The 27,596-nt window shown below is 39.7% G+C and overlaps 1 protein-coding gene across 1 annotated transcript; it reads left to right on the plus strand.

Moving 5' to 3' along the window:
- Window positions 1-1,809: 1,809 nt before the first annotated feature.
- Window positions 1,810-26,380, plus strand: ahrrb (aryl-hydrocarbon receptor repressor b). The gene is made up of 9 exons (XM_062987280.1): window positions 1,810-1,940; window positions 4,245-4,319; window positions 5,330-5,511; window positions 20,466-20,569; window positions 20,931-21,020; window positions 22,980-23,103; window positions 23,702-23,835; window positions 24,816-24,997; window positions 25,276-26,380. The coding sequence occupies exons 2-9, from the start codon at window positions 4,258-4,260 to the stop codon at window positions 26,234-26,236; spliced, it is 1,839 nt and encodes a 612-aa protein (XP_062843350.1). The 5' UTR covers window positions 1,810-1,940; window positions 4,245-4,257; the 3' UTR covers window positions 26,237-26,380.
- Window positions 26,381-27,596: the final 1,216 nt, after the last annotated feature.

Genomic DNA, 27,596 nt, shown 5'->3' on the forward strand with positions numbered 1-27,596 from the left:
AGTTATGCATGTACTGTGGAATTAAATCTACCTCCTTTATGTTTACTTTAAACGTTTTTCATCCACAAATGTACCTATAACAATGGGTGCTGCAAAACTTGCTTTAGTGTTTAAAAAAAACCTAGTCCATGATTATGAATCAATATTTTTATGGTATGAATTAATATGTGAATCACATCATCCTTCCTTCGACTGTTCTTGCACAGCTCATCTAAACACTAGGCTTTGTCTGAGGCTTGGTCATATACTGTATTTTGAAATACTGGGGCATTGGAACAGAACTTGGTACTTAAATACTGTTTGTGAGCGGATGAGTAACCAAAAATATTTTTTTGGAATGAAATTTACATATGCAGCATTTAATGGACACTTTGATCCAAAGCGATTTACAATTAACACTGAATAAAATTCAAGCAATTGAGGGTTATGGGTCTTGCTCAGGGGCCCAACAGTGGCAACTTGGCAGTGGTGGGGCTTAAATCAGCAAACTTCTGATTACTAGTTCAATACCTTGAACACAAAAGTTAGCCAGCTTTAATCAATCATGATCAAGTATATGTACTGTAGAGTCAGAAATATTTAGATTTTGTCATCGACAAATAGAAATACTCTTTTATTTACATTTACAGCATTTAGCAGACGCTTTTATCCAAAGCGACTTACACAATGATCTGAACACAATGAGCAATTGAGGGTTAAGGGCCTTGCTCAGGGACCCAACAGTGGCAACTTAGTGGTGGCGGGGCTTGAACCGGCAACCTTCTGTTTACTAGTCCAGTACCTTAACCACTGAGCTATCACTGGCCCAATTGTATTAAATTACAGCTAATGTGATATTACCAAACCTTACTTTTTGTTAAAAAAAGTTGGTTTATTTACATTGTTAGATCTTAGTTACACTCTAATATTTTAGTTAGACTTAATTTTGAATGTCAAAAAATCAACCATCCATTTACCACACAGAGTTAGCTAGCCAGTAAACTGCCCTGATTATAAACAAAATACAAAATACCAAATACTTAGAAATGTCAAATATTTAATAATAATTTACTACTTATAACTTATTTACTTACAACAAACCATAATTACTCAGTGCCTTGTTTATACTGCAGTGGTTTGCAGTGCCACCCGATGTTCAAATCGTTTATTACATACATATTTTTGAAGCAAGTTGGATTGTTTTTATTATATATTATGTTTGTTATATTCGACAATGAAAACTGTGCCAATCAATTACATATAGGTTTAAAAGAAATGGACTAAATTCTGTTTTTAATGTCAAAATTTACTGAAATTAACACTAAATACGATACAAAGATGTTTTATATGTTTTAATTAATATGTATTTTTATATGTAGGCTACGAAAACTCATTTTTGATTTTCACTTAAATGATATATAGGTTTTTGCATTGCTTGTGAGTATCAGTTTGTTTACATTGAGTCTGTGTGGTTTATTATTAATACTAATAATTTCTTTCCCCGTAATCGACCGAATCCTGTGAAAATCGACAAAAGTGAATTCTGTACAACACTGCAGGTCCGTGTTGTTTATCCACATAAAAGTGAAATAAAATAAAAATAAATAGAATTAAATGTACCGAGTAAAGCTGCTGCTCTAATCCGCCGGTTTAAACTCATCACAGCGTGCACGTGCGCGCGCGAGAGAGTGCGAGTTTGAATCGTGAGAGCGTCGCGTGCCAAGCTCGAGCCTGAAATACAAGGATGTAACCGCCACCCAGCCGAGAGTATATAAGGCCCATCAGCCACATGAGTCGTGTTCACTGTTCACTTCATTCAGCCACCGCGGCTTGATGCGCCTCACATCACCTCACATACATGCTGGACGTTTTACTCTCCTTTATATTCACGCTACATTTATTCACCTCAGGAGGAAAGGAGTTGGATTAACAGCTGTTGAGGGCCTCTCGGTTAGTTATTGGTAAGTACAGAGTGTGTTTGTATTGAAATAAATACACAAATTAACAGACGTGCAACTGGGTAAACAGTTAAAAGTGTACATAGCTAACCAGCAAGCTAACGTATGTTTTTCTCTAGTTGAATGCTTTTAGTTTATTTGTGCATTTTCTCAAAATTAAATATATAATTAAACTCTGGTGGTGATTTGATTTAACCTTTATGTATATGGTGACACTTATGTGCCCATGTAAACAGTTTACTTTTACGTACATGGAACAGTGGTCTCATTCCAAGGTCAGTAGAAAACAATAATCAAGTCATTTATTATGTCCACAGAATGCCAGAGACATCTGTACATTAAAATACTTCTGGTAAGACACAGGTAACCCCACTGTACAGAAGGACAAGACAAATTTGAGCACCTCCTCTCAAAAGACACAAATCAAAATAATAACAGTTATTAATAAATTAAAGAAATGCAATATGATGTCAAATTAATGCACAAGGCAGCAAATTCGAAGACAGTGATAATATTAAGGTGTTTATAATGACTATATGACAATCTCACTTCATGCTGAGTCGGATATCATCAACAAACCAGCAAAAAACAGGTCTGCTGTACATTACAAGATGCTAGAACACAAGTGTCACTGTCCACAGTCAAGCAAGCATTAGAGCCTGAACAAGACAAAAGCTCCTGCTTCATAATCGGCACCATAATGAATAAGTTCATTTGGTTGCTGATCCGCTAGACAACAGATAAAACATGAGCAGAGACTTATTATTGTCTTGTTATTTACAGTATTTCATACTATACCTATAATGATGTAAAAGCTCAGCTGACTGCATGGATAGTATCACTAATGTTCCTTGTTTTCTTTATGGCAGGCCTGTTTGGTGTTTTCATGGCGTGCTTTTGATTATAATAACAAATCATTGGTTCCGGCTTTTGCAAAAGAGGACTGTTTTAATGACTTTTAAATGGGGCAGTCAAACTAGCCCCATTTATATGGACGCAGAAGTCACCAGCTTCAGTCAATCATGATCAAGAGTCTGTAAGATTTAGGTTTTGTCGACAAATATGCTTTTATCTTTACAGCTGATGTAATATTGATTTTGGTATTTACATGTTAGACTAAGTTTTGAATGTCAAAACAGCAAAAAAAAAACATCCATCCATTCACTATGCAGACTAAGCCAGCTAGTAAGCTTCTATCTGATTTTAAATGTACCGTAATGTAATGTAAGTTTATATGGCTACAGTGTTTTGCACATCACAATTAAAGAGTCGGCTGTGCTTAAGTTTTAATCCCTGCTGACTTGTTTATGTATTTCTGGGATTTTGGTTTTAATTTCTTACACTTTAGGCTGCTATTTAATGGTTTCTCCGAATATTAACTTTGCTTACATGCATGCTTCTAGTATAGGAAGTACGGAATACAAAGGATTTAGCAAATTCCCTTTGACATGTATTAAATTTTTATGTACGTATATATTGAAGGATTAAAAGCACCAGCATTCAGTAGTGGTTTCTTTAAAGTTTTTGACTGTACGTTGTAAAATCTCAATTTCTTGCAATAATGCATTGAAAAACATTTGTTTTTAAGTAATTTAACCATTTGCTTACACATTTTTTGCAGCAATGAACCTAAATGTGAGCCTTATAATAATATTCTTTTACACCCAATTATGATAGTATCACCTAAGAAGGTTCCAAAGCTTTCCAAAGTGTTTTGATCGTTCCACATCTGTCCCAACATTTCTGTTTCGGTTTTATTTTAAAAATATTTCCCTTACCATTGTAAATATTTTATTAGAAAGTGTAAAATTAATAACATTTTTACAGAAACGTTTAATGATTAGACATATTTTTTAAATGTGGTGTTTTGCTGGCGAACTTAAATTTTGTGCTAGACATTATGTACTAGTTTGGCAACGCTTGGCAACTAACTTCTAGCTTTAAAACTAAGACATTGATAACTAGGTTTAGTTGATGTTTAATTTTATACTTCTTTTGTTTGCAATGTATTATATGGTAATAAATTTGCTGCCATTACATGCAGGCTGAATTTACATCAGTATTAAAATCAATTACGACACCTACTTCTGTACCTTTTTTGCTGGCATATTCAATGACATACAAAAATATCACGCAACAGCATGATATGTTTATTTTTAGCCGTACAGCTAATAAAATATTTACTGCTGTTTGTTCTCACCTTGGCCGCATCTTTTATTAATGATTCCCGTTCAGTCTGTAAGTGAACATTAGGGAACTCCTGTTATTAGGGATTTTAACAGGTATCTGATCTATTGTTTTCTGTAGTCACGCCTAAATCATGATTCCACCTGGAGACTGTATGTACGCCGGAAGAAAGAGAAGAAAGCCCATTCAGAAACAGCTGAGTATTCATTTTCCTTCTGTTATTACTGTACTGTAAATAAAAAAAATCAAATGGTGGGTTAAATCATAATCAGTCATGGGATGTACAGTGGATTCAGAAAGTATTAAGACTTCTTGTTTTCTTTGCCTATTACAAAAGTATATTGATTTCATCAACTTATTATAATCGTAAATAGACCACATACAATCCCAAATGTGCAAAATAAATTCTAAATAAAAATATTTTTTACAGATGTCCCCTTAGACAGCTGTAAGTCATCTTGGACACATCTCTACAAGCTTTGCACATTTGGATTTGGGCTGTTATCCTATTCTTTATTTTATTTGTTTTTATTTTCTTCTCATTAGACCAGAAAATGTATTCCTCATGTTGAGTCCTTTATGGGCTGTCATCTACCTTTTACTCAACAGTTGTTTCTGTCTTCAGCTTACGTAGAGCTGACCCTGATTTGTTTCTTACCACATTTTGATGGTGGAGACCCACAGACAGTTCTGTAGAAGTCACGGGTTGATTTCTGACCTGGCAGTGCAGTGTAAATTGTCAGTCCTTATAGACTCGGGTGTGCCTTTCCAAACTGTTTGATCATTCAAATTTCAACAGGTGGAGTCTAATTGAGTTCTAGTCACATCTCAGTGGATAAGTAAAGCAAATAGGATCCACCTGACCACAATTTGGAGTACCACAGCAAAGGGTCTGAATTCTTTTGGGAATAAGGGATTTCAGTTTTTGATTTTGTATTAATTTCTTGAAAATGAATAAAACTTGTTTTCATTTCATCAAGACGAAGCAGTTATCAGATTAGAATTTTTTGCAGTCCTTACGCTGTTGAGTGATTTTTGAAGCCTTTTATTAGTCATAAGTATCTATGTGAGTGAAATGAGAACGAATCAGCCGGGCCACATTTAACTTTCATCAAACTGTGTTTACTCTTCCACTTCATTTAAAATCCTCAGTGGTGTATGGCGGGTGTCTGTTTGTAACACATCCTGTCTTTATGTGCAAACAGAAAGCCAACAGCAGCGAACCAGAAGTCAAACCCATCCAAGCGACACAGGGACAGATTAAATGCCGAGTTGGACCGGTTGGCCAGCCTCCTGCCCTTCACACCGGACGTCATCTCCAAACTGGACAAGCTCTCTGTGCTGCGCCTGAGTGTGAGCTACCTACGGGTCAAGAGCTTCTTTCAGGGTATGATCAAAGCTTATCCATTTTAGTATTTTATCATTTTAGGTTCTGCTTGGTGGAAACTCGTGTGGCTTCTCCAGGTTTGGTAACGTGGTTATAAACAAATTGCATGGACTACCATCATTCATCTAGTACAAGGTGTCTGTCTTTACCTGGTAATTATATAGTATGGTATTATGGAACTTTGGTGACTCTCTGTTGGAAGTGGAAGGTCAAGTAGTCGACTTTCAACCTTTAGTTCTATTTCTTATCCAAACAAGAAAGAGCCAGTGTGGGTGCAGGATTTTGCGTACACACATCGAATTTGCATTATTAGCCTGTTGTGTAACTGTTTCAATAGATCAAAAGTTGGCAGCTGCAACATCAATTTAAAAAAACTGCATGTATGAAAATGAAACGGCTAAACACTGGCAGTTTTTTGGCAAGTTTGCTATGTTGTGATCATTTGTTTGCTCGTAAATGACAATTTACAACATTACACCATAACAACAAAAATAAAGACGTTTATCTTAAAAGCAAAGCGATTTAATATTGAATTAATGGATCGCTGCTGGATGTTGTGCTGTTCTAGCTAAAGGCTTTAGCTGAACATGCTCCACACTTAATGCATAAGAATTCACTCGTCTCATCTCTAACCATTTTAAAAACATGGAAAATGTAAAAGTCACCAAATGAAGAAGAAGCATAAACTACAGCCTAATAAGAAACCGTGTGTAGATTAAGAAAATGAGTCAGGGCATGACTCTAACTTTGGTTAATTTATTAAGTAATTTCCAATTCAAAGCTGTGGATGCATCACATGTTAAACCTCTAAAGCTGCACCTCTTAATATTTGTTTTAACGAGGCCACATTAGTCATAAAATGCTGCCTGTATACTCAAATAAGGCCTTGTTTGCTTTCAAATCATCATTTTAATGTGCTTTATTTTTGCAAAAAAACAACTCCACCCAAGATCATCATACAGTCTTTACTTTTATCATTACAGAATTGCATTTTATAATAAATATCCATAATGATGACTTATTCTCAAGCAAAAATACACTTTAAATGACTTTTGATTCGTTGTTCTTTTAGTCCACCAACACACACACACACACACACACACACACACACACACACCATGAATAAGACTATAAAAATGCGCTTTTAATGCATTTACTTGGATGACAATTAGAATCCAATATTACTAGGGATGTAATGATACACTCTACCCACGATGCAATGCGATTCACGATACTGTGTTCATGATACAATTTTTTCCAGATTTTTTTAAACTGAAATTGAAGACAAATTATGACTAAGTTTCCTTTTATTATTTCATTTATATTCATTTTTAAACTATTAACCAGCTCTTGCGTGCTTAGCTTTAATGCTACATTTGCTCACTTTTTCCTGCAGATTGAACTCACTGGTGTGGGGCACATAGCATGGGGCAACACCGAGACATGTCATAAGCGATGGCCATTGTATTTGTCATTTTTAGACTTTGTTGCAGGACGTTTAAGTCCGCTGATGGTTTTGATTTCTAAACTGTTATAAAAGAAAACAGATTTAGGGCAGCAAGGACCTTGTTTTCCTGTACAACCATTTAAACTGTCTCTATAAGTAAATGTAGAAATACTATTGATTTAATCCACATAAAAATGATGCACAGATACCGTTACTGCAAAAGAGCCTCAGATTTTATCTATGAATTTCCACTTGGCTTTCCTCTAAGTGCGCTCTACAAACGGCATCACTGCCTTAAACCCCTCCGTTTCAATGAAGATGTTATAGCTTTTTGGACATGCTTCATTAGCTGTCTTGTCCTCACACTACGAACAGTTGGACCTAAGTAATCAATGAAGTTATTGGCACTGCTAGTTTACTACATTTGTCTTCTTTTTGTGTAGCAAAAATAAATATCAATGTTTTAGAACTTCCATCGAGTAGTTTCTCAGGTCTTGACCTGTGAGATATGAGAATTTTACCAGTCCTGTGTGTCCGTAAACCACCCAAAGCCACCATCAGTTCAGGATGTATCAGAAGCCCTACACCATGAAGGAGACATTCATATTAAATTAAATCATTAACTCCAGCATTCCAGCACATGAGGGAGTAATTGAGCTCCTCGTGGAAAGGACGGTGGCCCCTCAGAGACGTGACTTATTGTACTGAATGTTCCACTGCCTTCTGGGAGTTTTCCTGATGCTGCTGGGCCAAGCCTTATGGTCCCTGCCTTATGAGTACAGTAAAGTAAAGCACAAGGAGACTGGGAGTTTGATCATTAATGATGCCATAGCCGTCCTTTCATGAGTCCAAGAGAACATATTTGACCCTGCTTCTTGGGTGAAAGGGATAATATTCCTCTCATAGACCCAGAACAGGGTGCTAAATCATCGTGGAGTCTCACCCATCCACCACCAAGACTTAATCACGCCTATATGTAGTCGCCCAACCGGCCGATAGCACCGCTGTGGATTCGAACCCTGGATCCTAGCAGTAGTGGGCTAGCTCAGTTAAGCGTTGCGCCATCAACTGCGCAACACAAACATTTTGTTTGGGAAAAATATCCATTCTTTTGCCTATACTTCTGTATATTTTATATTCATTTATTTAGTACTTTATTAATGATTGCAATAGATTTAGTTTAACCTTGGCTTTACTTCCATCTAAAAAAAGTTTTCTTTGTCATTGGTCATCTTAAATAATGTAAATAAGGTTAATCTTGTTCCCTTTCTCAAGTTCTCATAGGACCCCCAAGGTTTGGAAGAAGGATGTTAGCATTCTCCTTCAAGTGTGTTGATCTATTCAGTTGCTTTGCAGTGTGAAAATATGCAGTGGCTCGCTTTCTGTGTCTAAGGGATAGCATGGACTTATCCTTATCTTATTTTGTGTAACAGGGTAAAAATAATTCTAGTAAACTAAGAAGTGTGCGTGAAAACACTGAAATAAAATACCAGTACGTGTTGACCGCTACCTTATGTTGAAAAGTTCTCCAAACACTTACAGATGTGATTGGGTTGAGTCTGAAGTGAATTGGAGTCTTCTGTTCAAACACATGATTTGTCATGTGGAGAAACATCACCCACAGTCACAGAGGAAAACATCTCAGAGGTCCACACAGGAAAATATGATCCGATATCAATCTAGTATTTCAGGCCAATGTCAGCTAAGCTTTGTATAACATTACTTTATACTGAATCATTACGTCTGTGTTCAAATCTGTAATCCAGTTTCAGACAAAAATGCATGACATGGCACACAGTATACTCACATTCAAATATCATAACCATATGTGCCCGAATAGCCTCCGCTCTTTAGTCAAGCCTTTCCATTAGATTTTCAAAGATGACTGAAAGAATTCACTTCCATTTAGCCGCAAGGTCTAAATCACTAATCACTAATGTTAGGAAACACGGCCTGGCTTTTAGTCAGCATTCTAATTCATTCAAATGTGCTGAGTGGGGTTAAGGTCAGGGCTCTTGTGCAGGACAGGCATAGTCTTCCACTTGGCAGACCACACCATCTGGTGTCCTCCATACGTCTGTGTGAGTTTGATTTGGGTACTTTGATTTCCCCTCTTTTTCACAAAACATGCCAGTATGTGTATTGCCTTGTTTGCTTTGTTTCTGACTAGCTAGGTGGAAGTAAGTGAATGTTTCAGTTTGTTGCCCTGTAATAAATGTGTTTTATTATTCATGCCTTTCTCCCAGTGTTTGTAGGTGGCATCAAAGCCAGGATAACGTTGTTAATGAAAGAGCTTTATAAAAGAGCTTTTTACATCTTCAGCATTTTGCAGACGCCTTTATCCAAAGCGACTGTATAGCAATTGATGGTTAAGGGCCCAACAGCAGCAACCTGGCAGTGGTGGGGCTTAAACCAGTGACCTTCTGATTACTAGTCCAGTACTCTAACCCCTAGGCTATTTATTGGTTTTATTGGTGATCAAGTTGTATCATGTTAGTCCACGACCACTGAGATCAAGGGTCGTGTCTATACCAACATGATTGTTGATTTCCGGGGGTGAGGGTTTAAAATGGATGACATGTCCGAGGCCCTGTGATGGATTGGTACCCTGTCCAGGGCGCTCAGTTTTTCTCAGTGCAATTGAACCCAGACCCGCTGCAACCCTGAATGAGATGGACGGTTTAATAAAAGTGAATGAAATGAAATGAAACCTCTTGGTTTAAATTCCAAGTCTAGCATGAATGAATATTTACACCCAGGCTAATCTGATCTTTTAAAGTGTTGCCAGAATTGTAAATAATTCCTTGTAAAGCTCCAGGTAAGCTGCTTTTACAGTCTGCAGCCTGGGAAGTTCTTTCCTTTTCATTCATAATTTTCAGGAATGTAGCTGTAACCAACACAAAAAGGAATCAGATGTCTTTATTTGTCTTTTCAATCTAAAATTACTTCCAGCAGAGTGTTATTAATTTTATTAGTTTTGTGTCATATCTGCGACCTTTAACTGGGGTTCTTTCCGTCCTCCCGCAACATTTCAGCGCTGGTACGTGGCCAGCTTTCAGAAAGAACCGCGGAGTCGTCAGGAGTAATGTGAGAGCTCATTCAGGTCTAACCTGAGTGAGCAGATGTTGGAGTTCGAGAGCGGTCTGGTGCTCCACTACACTGCTGCACCCTGAGCCCTCGGGTCATAAAGACCCACGAAGGAATCCCAATTACGTGTGCACTTGGCAGCCGTTGCACTCTCTCTGGCAGATCCTGACAGGGCATTGCGTGCAGATCGGAGGAAATTCCTGCACAGCCTGCGTGTCCTGCGAAACACTCCTGATTTTTTTTTCTATCATGTGTATATGTGTTAGATTCCTGCCAGGCTCAGCTTAGAGCTTAAGAAAGTTCCAAGCATCTAACATCCATGAGAATCTGCACATTCCTCACATGTGGTTTAGCGCGGGGGCCGAGTCCTACTTTTAACGCCGTTTCGTGAGAAATCCATGTGTCTTCATCCCATTCATGCCTCCGCCTGTCATAATTGTTTGTGTGGAGGGTTTAGAAAAGTTGTTTGACATAGTTGAAATATTTTGAGAAATTGTTACTTTACGGACTATAACAGTGATTTAGCTGAATGAAAATGTATAATTATTAGCAGCTTTATATATTTTGGCAACAGAAAACTCCATCTGCACGCAATGTCGTGCAAAGCAGCAATAAATGACCCAAATTATAAAGTTTGGCATTGAGCTGTACTTTTTGTTACGTGACAGCTGCAATTATGTACACCTGACATGGTGTTTCCTTTTGGCAAATCCTTTGTTCTCTTGTCATGCTCTCCATTAATTTAGGATATTTTTATGTTTTCTTTTCTAGATTTTATCCTCAGGAGGAAAACGAGCAGATTTCAGTGGTTTTACTGCAGGAGTTGATTTGCCGTGTTTTCGTTTTGCTACGTTTGTAGCCATATGTAGGCTGTAGATTTGTAATATTTGCCAGACATATTTAACACCTTAATTCTCTTAACCATTTACATTCCTTTGATTGTTTTTCTCCCGAAATTCTGTAAATGGTGTTCGGGTGGCCCAGACATTATGCTAGACGGTGCTATCGAATGACCAGGCGTCTACACAGACCTGATTGGCTATGTCTGAAGAGAGTTAGTTTTCAAAGCACTGCGATGGATTGGCGTCCTTTCCTGGTTATTCCTACCCTGCACCCAGTGTTTTCTGGTCAAACTTGACCTGTTGTGACCCAGGTCAACGAAATAAACAAAATAAAGTGAAAAATGAAATTCCATGAACGAATCTTCAGCTTTTTTAAACAGATTTTTAGGAACCAAAATCGTTGTTGTTGTGTATTGGTTTGCAACCCTTACTCCTTTTTCTTAGTGTTCAAGACAACGTTCAAGGGTCGCTACACTTGATTTAATGTTTTCTTTCTTGTTTTTACAAGAGCTAACTGAAGAATAGTTAAAAAACAAACAAAAATAGCCGCTCAGGTGGTGCAGCGGTGAAGTACGCTAGCGCACCAGAGTTGGGGTTTCGAATACATCGTATCGAATCTCAGCTCTGCCTTCCGACTGGGCTGGGCGACTGCACGAACAACGATTGGCTGTTGTTCATAGGGGCAAAAAAGTCGGATCATAGGTCCTCATAACTGGTGCGACTGAGGAATAATGCTGATGGGGGTGTGGCCCTCCGTACACAGTGCCCGTCGGTGTATGAACTCGACTCGTGCAGGTGAAAAATGCAGTCTGTACTGACTGTACATGCCGGAGGGGGCGTATGTCAGTTGAGAGGCGTCCTCAGTCAGCGGTGAAGGGTCGAATCGGTATAGAGGACGCACTCAGGGTAATTGGACACGACTAGGTTAGGGGAGAAAATTGGGGGTAAAAAAGTGGGAAAAATAGAACATTAAAAAAAATAAAAATCAATAAATAATAAAGACATATTGGTGCATAGAAAGTAACATCTGCCAGGTTTAAGGGATTAATTTATTGTACCAGGTTTAGCTATAAATTATTATTAGGAATGAATATGTTAACTGACAGCTCTAGTAGAACCAAACATGTTAAAGTTGGTAAAAAGGCTCTATAGTTTGTCAGATGGTGGTTTAGAACATTTTAGTGGTTTGGTTCGTCTCAGAAGTGGTTTCCCTTTGAAAGACAAACTTTCTTAGCATGACAAACCACAGCCTGAGTTAAGTTAGACACTGATGCAGCAACACATTTAGTTGGCTTCTGTCTCTGTCATATGCATTTGCGTGCACACGTAACATCTGTTTGCATATGCGTAGTCATGGGGAATACGCCTGTCGTTTTATCACCGCCGTAGCCTGAGTCGAAACAGAAGGCTAAACAGAGAAAGACAAAATCCCCACAAACCCCCCGCTCGCTCCACCCCACTCGACTGATCTGCTTCATCTCACCAACCTCCTCCAAAACTGAGGCGCCCTCTTTGCACGCTACTCTCTCCACTTCCTCCTTTAACCAAAAACAAAGCAGGAATTCACAGCCCTAAACCTGATATCCTCCACCTTCAGTCCGTGTAAAATCTCACTGAGGACCGTCGGTATGACTCACAGCAGGTAGAACGCTTCTCAGAGCGCATAGCGGCGGTCTGTGTCGGCGCTGAAACAGGCGTACTGGCCCTTTAAGAGCCTGCTCGTGCAATGAGAATGGAAAAAAACAGGGCTTGCGTGACTGCAGCAGACTGGGCCCTGACCTCAGAGAGACGCTTATGAAAATGATCTGTCCATCAGGGCACATGAGACCAGCTCTGCACAAATGAGCCTGCTGACTCCTACTCCTTCATCTACTACTGTCAACTGTTGAACTACCGCACTCATTCTCTTGGTGCATAAATTTAGGAGCATTATGTGAGCTTTTTATAGTCCCACTGTGTGCTTTGGAGGGGAAAGGCGTAGCTACCTGCATTCAGCTCTGTATAGCTGCCAGCTGAGCTCAGACCTGCTTTGCTGTGTGGAAATATCTAAGCTTACTCAGGCTATCTGAGACTTCTAAAAGGTGTAAATAGATAAAACAGTTCTTTAATAAACAGAAGTCTCAGATGACAGACTACATGTTGGCTGGTGAAATGCTATTTTGTTTTTTATATATACATGAGGCATAATTATACGGGATCCATTATATTGCGACATGGGAAAAAATGAATGCAAACGGCCTAAGTGTTACAAATCTTATTTCTGGAAAAGTTGAGACAAGTGCAATAAAAACAAGAATGGAGCAACTGAAGTTATGTTGTTTTGAAACATTTCTCAATAAGCAGGTGAATTGGTAGCGGGTGAGAATATCATGATTGGATATAAAAGGAGGATTTACCAAAGGCTCAGTCTCTGCAAGCCAATATGGGTCATGAATTACCACTTAGTACCAAACTTCAAGAGAGAAGAGTCATTGTTAAAAAATATATATTTTTCTATGCAAGATTGCAGATGATATAGGTTGTTTGCCATCTACTGTACATAATATTGTGAAAAGATTTAGGATTCTGGGCCTCGGATGACATGCTACTGTGATAAATGTAGCCACATGGGCTCGGACGTACTTCGAAAAAATGCTGTCAGTAAACACAGTCCGCCGCTGCATTAAGAAATGCAATCTGAAACAGACATCTATGGCACTAATTCTATGCAGAAATGTTCTTTGGGGGCCCGAGCTCATCTCAGATGGATCTAAAGACAGTGAAAACAAATGCTGTCTTTAGATGAGTTCCACATTTTAGCTTTTTTTGGAAAAACGTTTTCAGTTATCAGCCAAAGCCAACATCTGTTATGCTGGTATGGTATAGGGGTGCATCAGTGCCCACAGCTTGGGTGACTTGCATATGAATGAAGGTACCATTGATATAGAGGTGTACACTGGCATCTATCTTCCGCTTTTAGCTAGTTTAGGTACGTTCTTTGACACCTTGGAAGCAGCAAACAGCTTACACCCGGTTTACACACAACTCGTCTGTGTGGCATGAGCAGTGCCACAGTCTGACTGCTTTAGCTTGCACGCACGATCATTCGCACATCCTACAGAACGGTTCAGTTTGCTGAATTGGGAAGGAAAAAGCTTTAACATTTCCTTCCCTCTCCACATCCACAAGAAAGTTCGTGTTGTCTTTTCTTGGTCTGATATTCACATCAGAGCGTATGCATTTGTTTAGAATTTGTTTACATGGCAGTGGTGGCTCAGTGGTTAAGGTACTGGACTAGTAAACAGAAGGTTGACGGTTCAAGCCCCGACACCACCAAGTTGCCACTGTTGGGTCCCTGAGCAAGGCCCCTAACCCTCAATTGCTCATCGTGTTCAGCTCATCATGTAAGTCGCTTTGGATAAAAGCGTCTGCTAAATGCTAAAAATGTAAATGTAGAATCAGCCTAGGTTACGTAGCCCTCATAAGAGCTGTGTGTATGTAGTGTAACCTGTTACACTGGTTTTAATAATCTCCCCCCCAAAATATCGACTGGTTGGTTAGTTACGTAGATTATTATTATGTAACTTTCCCAACAATGTTAACTTTTTAACAATGTTTTGATTGATTTTCAGAGTTGGTTTCAGTTTTCTAAGCGTCGCAGCAGCTCAGTGTCAACTTAGGAGTCAGAACGACTTCTGAGATAGAACACACACACGTCCATGTTTGCGTTATGAAGCTCTAATTGTTTACATAGGGAACCAAAACAAAAACCAAGATGTGCGTGCCGACCATGGATGTAAAGTCTGAGTCATCTGTGAGTGTGGCTAAAATATAGTTCTTTATTTCCTGCTATTACTAATGCTTGCAGTTTCTGTGAATGTTTGGGGTTAATATTCATCTGAAATGAAGTGCTTACCAGTAACCGCTCTCAGGCTACAATATTATTTGTCTGTGGTATTTTGAATCTGGTTGACAATAACACAATAAGTGTTACTAAACTTTTATCAGATAAGAAGAGTCCTGTAATATTGTACATTTTGATTGAACAGAGCTCATATCCAGTGTTATTTGGAAGACCATGTGGAATGTGTTTTACTGCTCGGGATAGCTAGCTAAAATAAACACAGACTTGAAGCTAGCTGTCCTAAACAGCAGCAAATGGATTCCACCTGGCATAGATGGCAAGCATGTCCATGTTTTAGTATTGTGTAGTAGTAGTAGGGCTTTGTAATATTAAGGACTGTCTCAGTTATTACACATCACGTACCACAATTCAGGTTTATTATCTAATACTCACTTCATTTACATAATCAAATCACTGTGACATTATATTTGCTATATCTTTAGACGATGAACTAATTCTAGCCAATTTCCACCCCCTTCAGACACAGCCAGTCATGTCTGTATGTACAGTAGATCCCTGACAGGCTGGCCCTGTAGGCTGGGCTGGGCGCCTACATGAACAACGATTGGCTGTTGTTCGTACAGGGAGGGAGCCGGATAGGGACCTCGTAACTGATGCAATTACGACCTCTGCTGGCTGTTTGATGGCGTCTACACAGAGTTCAGGAATAATGCTTATCTGGGTGTGGCTGTCCGTACACAAGGCTGATCCGCGAGATCAGAAGCATAGAGGGGAAGGAAGCATAACGCAATTGGGTAAAAATTGGACACGCTAAAGATCAGGAGAGTAATTTAACCAACCTGCCCTAATACTTAAAGCTCTGTCATCACTGTCTCATTAGCTACCACAGAAACAGAAAAGGAGCTTCAGGTAAAGATCACGACACTGCTTTAATAAATCTAGTGTAATCCCAGTTCAGATTCTGTTGAGGCTTATACGGACTAAACCTTCCTCATAGATGCATCAGGCTTAATGACCACATCTAAAAAAGTAGCTAACACTGAATTAAACATGACGTCTAACACACATGCCGCTTAATCTGTCTGTCTGCTGCAACCCAAACAAGGCTTCAGATTTTTAGAAATGTGGTATGTGGACAGTTTTAGAAACAAGGCTTGAGTAAACATGGTGTTCGGCGGGGGGGTCGTTCAGTTCTTCTCTGCATTATGTTGCTGGGGCATAATCACACATCTGGTCGTAAATCGAACGTCGTGGTGAGGAGGAGGGCCCGCTTTTATTTTCATCTCCTTATCAAAACAAGCCAAGAGTGAAATGTGGCAAGCAGGTCACTGCTGCGAGAAATTTTCTGCCATGGAAAACAGCGGGATTGTGAAAAGTAGCTCATCCACCTGCCTTCAAAAACCACCTGGAGCTTTTGGCAGCAGGATCAGGATGAATCAATCGAGAGGCATGTGTAGCCAAAAAAAAAAAACTGGGTGTGGGGAAGGGGGGTGGTGGAAGCATGGCTGTTATTGTGTTTCGTGTGAGAGGGAAAATGGTGGGTGAATATTTGTGTGTTGTGGAGTGAAGGGTCAGACACCAGCAGATTAGAGAGAATAAATGGAGCCACTGAGCGAGCTTTCAACCCGAACCTGATCCAGTTACCATCTATTCAAGAACAGATCGCTCCTCACACTGGTATATGAGGGGCAAGGGAGGCCAGATACTCTCACACACTGAGGCACTGAGTCTCCGCACGCAACGGGGATTAACTCGGGACGGATTTGGGAATCCCTCGCCCACCCCCCCTCCCTTGGTCGCGCGCACATTTTCCCAGCCATTCTGATTTTGTGTAACATCCTTCCTTTCTCTTTCCTCTGTTCAGCTCTGGTTCTGATCGGAAGCGGTTAGATCTAACACAGATCAGGTGAAATCCCACTTTCTCTCGCTCAGCAGATCATGAAAGTGCTAATTCCGAAATATCTCCAATAACGTCAGGGTTAAATGAATAGGTAAAATGATGTGTCGCCATTTGAATGATCCACACGCCCTCCTGCCTATTCATAGAAATGGAGGCTTGTTTGAAAATGGCTGGTGGCCTTAGGGTACATCTGCTGCTGCTGCCATTATTTACTTGCTTGCCCTTTTCACTCACAAGGTGCATAAAGCCCAGATAAATGCCTGCAGATATCTAGCCTTGTTAAACAACTTCATTATGACTAGAAGCTTTCATGTCTGTGAACTTCAGTGACCTTGGATCAGCCTGTTGCGTGACTAATGACTGAGGAAAATATGAGGGAAGAGGGATGCGAAAGTGCCTGACGGATTAAATAGATGGTTTGGGTTTTGAAGCTTTTAACGTGTAAAAAATAATAATATTAATGTGTAATACTCTGTTTTAGAAAACCTTCTTTAGAAATACATTTAATGCATGAGGAAAAAATGAATATGTTTCACTCAACAGTCTTCATTATAACTGTGCAAAACTGGAGCTTAATATTCTTATGTTTGTTGTGGAATGAGAATAATATAGTACAGTAATAATTCAGTAATAATTAGAAATCTCTGTTGCTGCCTGTGAAAAACACAACAAATAAAAGCAGTTGATTTGTAAAGAGTAAATAAATGTGTAAATCTATGTTGCCACAATTAAAATAACCAAAAACGGTTGCTGAACTCGTCATTTCCCGTGGCCAGGACAAGGTGAGGGGGAAGGGGGAGGTTTGCTTGTTGCTCATGTCTGAATTAATAAAATAAGTATTGCAGCAAACACCTTAAATATTTCTTTTAGATTAGGTAAAATGCCAGCAAGCACAACAGTTCCAGAGAATTGTACTGCAAATCATACAACAAAATGTATGGGGATTTCTGGAGTACATTTGGGGGACCACTGAAACTCTAGGAAATCAAAAACAATTTGCCAAGAGAAATGTGGGAAAACAAAATATGTAAAATAAATCAAAGACATTTATTACAAATGTCTTAAAGCTGTAATTCCCCACGATGGCTTTGCAGCAGTACTATCAAACCACATTGTTTTCTGAATTCTTCTAATTAAATGTACTTTTTGTTTCTGTCCAAAAAAGGCACTGTGTGTACATTAAAAGTGATTATATACGCTGGAAGTATATACAAAAAGTCATTAGTGTTTTTTCTTACTGTATATTTTATTAAAAATTGTATTCTGTATATATGGTACACATGCTACCTGCGTGCAAAGGATTATGACGCACGTCTTGTCACTTATTAAGAAAGAGGAAGTGAATATCTGAGTCACATGTTAGGCATTACACGCTCTGAGCTGGGACGTCCACTAAGAGACGTTGTTTCCATTGTCTTTGAAACTCAGTAATGTTTTCCTCAGTCGGGACAGTGTATTCGTTACTGCAGGAGAAACAAACTCAGTGTGACTCAGATGCACGTTTATAGGATGCATTTTCAAAGCTAAAGACTAATTGCATTTTTTTTCCATACACAGACATTCCACTGAATGTATATTTCTGTTCGGAGTTTGTAATTATTTTCAGAGATAGCAAAGTATTTACTGGTATTTACTGATTGAGGGCTGTTTAATGATGATATGCTGCAGACATTGTTTTGGAAAGATGAAACAGTGACTCATTTAACATCCTTTTTTGTACCAACTCACTTAAAAATAGACATCAGACCCGTTAAACCCTGCAGAGGAAAGAAGATTTTTACACTGGCGCTCAAGAGGTGCAGCAGTCTATTGGGTTTACACAGGCATGAGGCATCTACACAGGCATGAATGGCTATTTCTGGGGTGAAAGTGGCCAAAGCCTGGTCCAGGGTATTCTTGTCTAGCACCAAGTGTTTCCTTGTGGAACTGGACCTCTTGCAACCCTACACCTAAATATCCCAATCCCAAATCCAGACCCTAATCCTTTAATTCACCTTAAGTGAAATATTATACAATGCACTCACCTACTACTTTAATTTTAGGAGCTACACCAACCATGTAGTTGCACTTTGATTGAAACATAATATGCTTCACATAATACACGTATACCAGTACAACACACACTACCACGTCACAGCAATGTCAGTGTTATTGCTGAATGTTCCAGCACCCAAATAGTATCTGGTCAGCGAGGGCTTCCGAGTGGGTTCCTCTCTCATGATGGACAGGGTACAGAAGGATAACAAGCTATACAGAACAACAGATGGTTTACAATCATTAATATAAAATGTATTGTTGTGTGGCACAGCTGGTACAGTGGGTGCTGAACAGCAACATGGTTCCTGAGGACCTGGGTTTATTCTCGCCTCTGATCACATGGTTCATGTGTTCTCTATGTCACAGGCTTCCTTTAGCTACTGTGTTTTTCTCTGCTCTCTTTTAGAAAGTGTGTTTTATGTGATACTATTTACATCCTTTCTTTTTACTTGAATGTAATAATGTTATTTTATCTAAATTGCGCTTATTTGACATAATTTTTAGCACAGGATGTGGTTTGGGTTGCAGCCAAAGTTTCAGAAGTTTTGAGTGTTCTTTTCAGCACTTGGGCTGGTCAACAAGTTAAAACATCCAAAGTTTTTTTTTTTTTGACATATTTACTGTAATTATTTTGAATAATTGAACATGGCAAAAGCATTTACAACATCTGTTCAACTGCAGGCTATTTACAACATCTTTAAAATTAAAGGCTGTATTTAAATTCAATTCAAACTGTGTGGAAAGCATTAAATTCTCTTCCAGCACGGGATCGTTTTTAATAGCAGTTGCTTTAATGAATTTCTCTCGTCAAGCCGTGATGAATAAGGATTTTCTCCTCAAACTAACTGGTATAAATAACAGCTTATATAAGTAGTATTAGCAGCAGACATCAATAGTTTCTAAGGCTGAATGTCACCCTGCAAAAAAAAAAAGGTTTTTCTTCACATTTTTAAATCACGTTGAATCCCTACAACTTTGTTCTTCCCCAAAAATAGCTTCTTTACTCCTACTAGACTGTCTTACAATTATCTAATGGTTAACCTGATATTTGTTTATATAAAGGTCTCACGTTTATTTATAGCTCAGTGTCTAGTCTTGCAGTTATTGTAAAGTTTTGAATTAATTTCTGAACCTTTCCTAACCTTTGGCTCATGCACTTGCTAGTAAAAATGTTTTGTGTTAAAGAAGCATTCCTGGGAAAACCCACAGTTTTACACAGCCTCTCACCATTCAGCCGTTTTGATCTGCAAAGCAAACAAATGCCACTTGACTCACCATATTCAACAAAGGCACGAACATTGGGAGCTATTTTTCCCCCCGTCTTTCTCTGCCGGTCACGGAAAGCGGTGTGGTGAGCTCTGAGAAAAGCATCAGGAGCTGGTGTTCTCGAAGGGTCAGGGTTAAAAAGTGAAGGCCTGCACGCCAGCAGGCCACAGACTTGGGCAGTGGAATCATGCATAGTCTTACATTTTGGCCGGGTGGGTCAGGGTGTGGAGGAATGTGTCTTCGATGGCGTGAGAGAGTCGTGGAGTGTTTGTAGAGGGAGACGCTCAGGACAGGCTGGTGATGAACCTAATGCCGAGTTCACAACCTAAATTCAACCTAAGGTCATGAGGTTTCAGTCTGGATTTTTTCACTTTGACTTCATGGCACAGGACGCTTATTTATTATTATTATTATTTAAAAATATATAAGATGCTCTTCACACTATTATACATGCCATATTTACGAGTATTTAGTTTGTTGACATGCATGGAACACATCTGATACGATTTTATTCTTTTGTCTTGTACGCAGCTATTCAAGAGAAATCGAGTAGAAAGCAAAACACAGCAGTTTGCAGCCCAGAGCCCAAGAAACCCAACCTAGAAAACAGCATTGTTGAGAGTGATCTACTTGAGGTAAGTGTATGGCTGTAAGTGAACCCTTGGCCTTCTCATCATATATATTAAATATATGTTGCTCTGATGAGTCAAACTTTTAATAGAAATAATGAACCTCGAGCAGAATCAGCTCAGTGGTCAAGAACTAGACTAATCAGAGAGTCCTTAGTTCAAGCCCCAGCACTGGCAGGCTACCACTATTGGGCCCTTGAAAAAGCCTTGTTGCACTGCTCGAACCCTGTATCCCAGCAGTTGTGAGCTAGCATGATTTACTGCTGCACAACCTGGGCAACCAGAAAGAAAAACATGTTAAATATAATAATAAAAACTGTAATTGTGGCTGTATAACTGTATAATGTGGCTATGTGTTTTTCTCCAGTCTCTGACAGGGTTCGCACTGATTGTGAGTACAGATGGAGTCATCTTCTATGCCTCGTCTTCAATTGTAGACTACCTGGGCTTCCATCAGGTAATACGTGTCGCTTTTTTGTTTGTTTGTTTGTTTGTTTGTTTTAAAGATAGAAGCTCCTCATGGACCTGACCTCAACAAATCACATACAGACTCACATTCAGCAAACTTGATGACTTTGTTTGCTGGTGATTTTTGATCACTGTTGGCTGATCCTGGTCCAAATGTATCTGAAAAACACTGGGTGCAAGGCAAGAAGATCCTGAACAGGGTGCCAATCCATCGCAGGGCTTTGGCAACTTCCCTTCAGACATAGCAGCCGACTGGCTGATAGCACATGAGATTCGAACCCAGATCTCTGCGATGTAGGGCTAGCGTAACAGAAGCTTTTAATTTTAAACCTTTACTTTTATCATATTCAAGTACATGTATTACACATAGTTTAAAGGTAGTGCCCTGAACGAGGGTTCCTGGACTGAACCGCTGGTCTGATGCCTTACAACATCTGTTCACACAATAGAGGAATTGTTTCTTTCATTTAAAGTCTCAAAATAAAGTAATTTGTGTTTGTGAAAGGTTCACGGTCCGTGTTTGCATGCAAGACTAGTCACTTCTTTTCACCCTTAGGTTAATTTCTGAGTGTGTTGCAGGGTGTTAGGTTTCCTTGGCAAGCATTAAAACAGCTCGTCTAACAAAAGTCATTTGACAAAGCAGTCATGAGAGCTGGCAGCTGATGGAAAATGCAAGCAAGCCTTCGTGAGACAAAAGCATTTAGAGCGCTGCAGTCGGTGTTATAATAGAAAGGTTGAACGTTGTACTGGTTTTATTGCGAACAGATAGTAAAGCCGAACATAACCGGGTGAAAAAAGTGTGGTCAAGCACTTCTGTTTTTTTTTCTTTTTCATCACTGCTTGGTTTTGTCTGTCATCATGCATGCCAACCTGTTGTCACGCAAACCCCAAACAAAACTAGCTCTAAGGAAGCCCTGCACCGCCCCCCCTCCCCACCCTTCTGTGCTAGAAGGAAGAGAGAGGCACAAGAACTGTCAAACACATTAAAGGAAGCCTTCAAGTGCTTACATGGCTAATTATAGAAAAGCTTGTAAGGACCAAAGCCACACAATTGGGACTGTGTTAAACTGCTCCCTACCGAGTGGGTTTGATAATATGACCATAATCTAATTCTGGCAGTGAGCAGATTATTCATGCCGGTCAAAAAAATGCTGGCATGTTATATTTTATCAGATTAGTGCTGTTATTAGATTTCAAGGAATTATTTTAATGCAGAACAGCTTCTCAAAAAGCAACAAACACCTCATCGGCTTGGTGAAGGTCAGGATTGTGCAATTTGAAACCATTAAAAAGTAATGCTTTTAAAAGAAACTTTTAAAGCCAGACGTTTTAGTGGGTTGTAAAGCAACTGTAAATCCACATACTCATGTAGACCTTGAGTTTTGGATTAACTAAGTACATCGTAAACACATCAGTAAAATTATTGCCAGGCTAATTATTTGCAGTTGTGCTACTTGACAAGGCTTTTGTACATCCCTTTTGATTTGTGATTATTTTAGACGTGCTCACTGCTAATCTGCATTACATTATGCTTTCGCTCTGGCTCACCGCACTGTTGCCATTGCATCAGTCACTGTGTTGTGAGGAAAGTTATTTGGAAGTCGATCATCCATCAAATCTAGTGTTTCATGTTCATGTTGATCATCTTATAGAGCAGCCAAAATATTCTTGAAGTCATTAGAAATCTGGTACTGTAGTAGCATCTCTGAGCCACTGTGCAAATGATCAGGGCCTTTGGGAGTATCAGCAGCACCGCTCGCTCCGTGGGTTTCCTGTTACTGACACATTCAGTGTCAACCAGGTTGGTGCTGGAGTGGCAGGCTATTGTGTGCAGTTCAGCCAACCATGGAGCAGGTTAAGTGGCCGGATCGTCGCTGTGACCGAGTACAAAGGACTCACTGACGCAGGGGGTTAAATGCGGTTGTGTTTTTCCATCTTTCTGCGACAGACGGATGTGATGCACCAGAATGTGTTTGATTACATCCATGTGGATGAGAGGCAGGAGTTTAGAAGACAGCTCCACTGGGCCATGCACCCCTCTCAGCAGGACCACCACACTCCCTCAGGATCTGGTATGTAGAACTACATCATCATTAGTTGGTACACCGTTTTTCCATTGTTTACTTTGTGCAGCCCCTGGATTCATTGCATTGAGGATCGTTTTTCACTCAACTTTAACTCAGTTTACTGCTGACCTTTTCAAAGCTCTGCCAGTGAGACAAATGGATAATATGGCATTGCCAAAAGTGATGCGTAGACATGGTGGAGTGAAAATAATTCTCATTGTTTTACAAAAACCCGGAAATGTTGGATTCCACTAATCTAATGGCATAATGTTTCTAATGGCATTGTGAGAAAAATGCAGCATGGTGACTAGCGAGCTGTGACCGGGTTTACATTATAGATATTAATCCTAGATTTCTTAATCCTGGAATCATTTGTTATGACTTAATAGCTCTTTAATAAGATTTAATGCGCCCTCGATTGAAGCAATAACGTTTCATGTACCCACTTCCTCTTTTTATCTTGTCACGTCTCCAAATCACTGCCAAAAAAGCCCAACCGTGATTTACACATTTCTGATCAGGTTTACCCTAAGCTTTTTGTTAACTCTGGAGATGCAGTGAGTGCCTCTTACCCTACTTTGTGTGTTTATATATAACCATGCAGATGAAGACTATCTGCTGAGAAATCTATTCAACGCTCAGGAGTCCGACGGAGTTCCTCCTGAACTTTCTCCTTTCCTCACTCGCTGCTTCATCACCCGGATGCGCTGCCTTCTCGACAGCAAGTCCGGCTTTCTGGTAAATCATTAGTCATCTGTTTACACGGTCACAGTTTATGTTTCATCTGAAGGTATTAGCTCTACCACACTCATCAGTCATGTGCCTGAAAAGCTTGTTCCTTCTAGGATTAATCTAGCGTATCTATATATTGGCTGCATGGCCTTTGAGAACTGGGTTCTGACCACTTCTCTTGGAGATCTGTGTTTGAATATAAGCGGTGGTATCAGCCAGCCAGGTGCCTACACAAATATGATGGGCTACGTTTTATGGGGGGATTTATGCTGTGTCCAGGGTATACCTGCCTAGCGCCCTGTGTTTTCCAGTTTTAACAAGAATAAAGCTGTTGATAAAAATATTACTTGCAAAGTTACTTGCATAGCTGTGAGACTGTTATGAAGTCTTTGAAGGACCTTTTTAGATGTCACATCCTTTCCATAAAAACTTTATTTGATCTATTTAAATGAGTTTTATTAAAATTTTACTTACTTTGCATGTCTAATAAGCAGTAGAGATGTTGCCTGTGTCAATGAGCAAGTCAAAACCTGAGCCGACTTCCAGGCAGTGGAACTGTTTAGTGACTGTAGTATTTAAATCTGTAATAGTGGAATCACCCTTATTTGTTGTTCTTTCGTCTTCTTCTGCACATGGGGGTCACCTCAGTGAATCTGGTTCCTGATGCAGCCCTCCTATTTCTATCCAGGCTTGGGACCGGCACTGAGAGCGCACTGACAATAGCTAAGTGCGCCCCCCAATGCATAGGCTGTTTCAGCCACCCATCATCCCCCAGCGCCCCTTTCCCAATTGTCCATGCCAATAGCACTGATGACATTCGAACCCTGGATCCCCAGATCTCAGTGAACGTTTTAGTACTCTAACCCACTACTGCTGTTTTGACACCACAGAAAATAAATTGCATTATAAATCAGAACATAATCAGTGTGTTTCTGAGCTGAGCTATTTCATGCATTCTGTGTGCTTTCTGCTTTTCTTCCACCTAGAGGATGCAGTTTCAGGGCAGTCTGAAATTCCTGCATGGTCAGAAGAGGAGGAGTAAGTCTGGAGCTCCGATGCCACCTCAACTAGCTCTGTTCTGTGTAGCCGTGCCCCTTGTGCTACCCTCCATCACGGAGCTCAAAATCAAGGGTTTGATGATGAAGAGTAAACAGAGAGCCTCCATCAGGTTGGTAGTTCAGACTTTTATTTTTAACATAAGTGGGAGTATTTTACAGCTGGGTTCTATTTTTATACTGTGAGCTATAATTAGATGCACAATACAGAATTTACACATATATTTAACACCTTCATGGGGGGTTATGTCATTGCTCTTACCTAATTTTGTTCTGGTCTGGCAATGCTGTTTTCTACCAGCTGGCATTGTAAGAAACACTATACAAATATGAAATGCACTAATTATGACTTTATACCTGCTTTGTTCATCCCATGTTTTTATTTTCATAGTGAAAAAAGGCATCAGGTCTCGCATGGCTCTTGTGACTCAAGCGACATGCTGATGTTTAACTCCAAAGAAACCTGGCACACCGGTTCATGGGAGGCCCTTAATAAAGAAGGCACCCAGTACAATACAGAAAGCTTCTACAGCCAGGATGAACCCCTCAACTTCTGCCTGTCCTCCGGGGGGGTCCATAAAGCACAGACTCCACACGCTACCTGGGACGAGCGCTGCCCCTCTGCCTCGTACGCGCCTCCCACTGGCTACTTCAACAGCAAGATGGGCAAGCAGGTTCAGTCCGGGAAATTTCGCTTTTCCCCTGGTTGCCCTGCAATTGTGTCTCAGAGCAAGCAGTACGGGCACGCCAACAAGGACGGGTATTGTGGGAACGGGAAGAGTGAGAGTGAATACATGGCACATAATAACTGTTACAGCGGCCTCCTTCTGCCTGAGACTGCCATCAAAACGGAGCAGGACTCTGATTCGGAGAACGGCTGCGGCGTCTACGGCACAAATCATAACGGCATCTGGCGCTACAACATGACGTACCCTGACACACAGCAAATTAAAACGGAGACAGACTACGATGATCTTTATAGCAGGCCGGGCGTCAGTCAGCCTATCAACGGACACCACAAATATCTCTACACGGGCACCAGCAAACCACTTAAATGTGTCCTCAACAAAGACATGAATCATTCAGATCCTGCAGGGCACCAGGGTGCCAACTGCCACCTGTACCTCAACAGCTCCGCCGAGCCCAAAACGTTCATGCAGCCGGACTACAAAATGAGCTACGAGGTGAGGAATCACAGTCTCCTCCACTCCATCAAAAGAGAGCCGGTGGAGTCGATGCTCTGGACTGACTGTGGGCACGATCTTCCTCAAGACCAGATCGACAGAAATGTGCCGAACTGTGCAATAAACACAATAGTGCACAAAAACGGCGCCTATTTGTACATGCAATAACGTCACGAGTCGAGGGAACCTCTGTGCTACCTTTTCAGGTTAACTGCTCAGGTATATCCCTTTTTAGAGGCCGGTGTCTCAAAGGGGGTCCTTCAACATTTTGGCACTTTTGAACGTAGAAAACCTGTTTGGTGTGGGAGTTTACGTTATATGTACATTGAGATCTATTTTTGTATCATAAAGCTCCTTCCTACGTTACTGCCGTGTGAACGAACGAGTCACAAAAGAAGGAACATTTTGTATTATTGTAATTGATGCTATTTTCAGAGAAAGCAAAAAACTATTTGTTTGCACATAATTATTTACACAGTGGTGATAAATTTAGCAAAATACAACAACCAAAAACAAAACGGGAATTGACGTTCTGTAAGATCAGATTAGATTTGTTTCATTGTTTAATTCAGTCAACTGTTGGAAAAATATTTTGATTTTGGTTCAAATTAACCAAATTAACCAATCGTAATCACTAACAAAGGAATCAGGCTCACCAATGTCCGACTCGCTATATATAAAATACATATTTTACAAATAAATACTTAGTAAGTACATTTGTTTATATTTCTAAGTACAAAGTCAAAAGATTTGATGTGATTTGATGCATGGACTGGAGGTTTATTTAATAATAAAAACAAATGTAGTTTCCCTCCATCATGGTTAATGCAAAACCTCCACCAGACATTTAAACATCATAAAACAACTTCAGTCTGATTCCTATTTAGTTTTATTACCAAAACTCCAAAGAAAAGTGCCTTAAATGCTACAATCATCTTTAGAAGGCAAATGTGCAGTATGCTATGCTATACAGTCTGTGCATGTATTGTATAGATCTTGTATAGAAAGAAACTCTATAAATTCAGGGTTAAACTTCCACGAACATTGATGGGAAGCATATGCAGGAATGCGCACATAAAGGCCTGAAATGTTTTGGTCTAATCCTTGTAACTGCATATTTGGATGTTTAAGATGTCAATTACTATTTGTTATGTTTTGAACGCTGCCAGGGAGAAATTTGATGTCTCCAAATGCTTGTACTGCATCTGACACACAACCCTTTCAATCGCCATAAACAATGTAAAAGGAAATATTTAGGTAAAAGTAGCTATGTAAAGAAGAGGGAGAAATGTGTTTCTTCCTGGACATGTTACTGATGATATTGCTAATATTAAACATTTACACAATTTACAATAAAATACATTTGAAACAAAATACACAGCTACACTATATGGACAAAAGTATCCATGTGTTTCAGCCACAACAATTGCAAACAGGTGTAATAAATCAGTTATATATAGAAAATGATTGATGCTTCTAACTTTGCAGAAACGGTTTAAGGAAGGCCATTTTTAATTAAAAGCCCTGC

Source organism: Trichomycterus rosablanca, chromosome 25 (assembly GCF_030014385.1).
Source record: "Trichomycterus rosablanca isolate fTriRos1 chromosome 25, fTriRos1.hap1, whole genome shotgun sequence".
NCBI classification, from domain to species: Eukaryota; Metazoa; Chordata; class Actinopteri; order Siluriformes; family Trichomycteridae; genus Trichomycterus; species Trichomycterus rosablanca.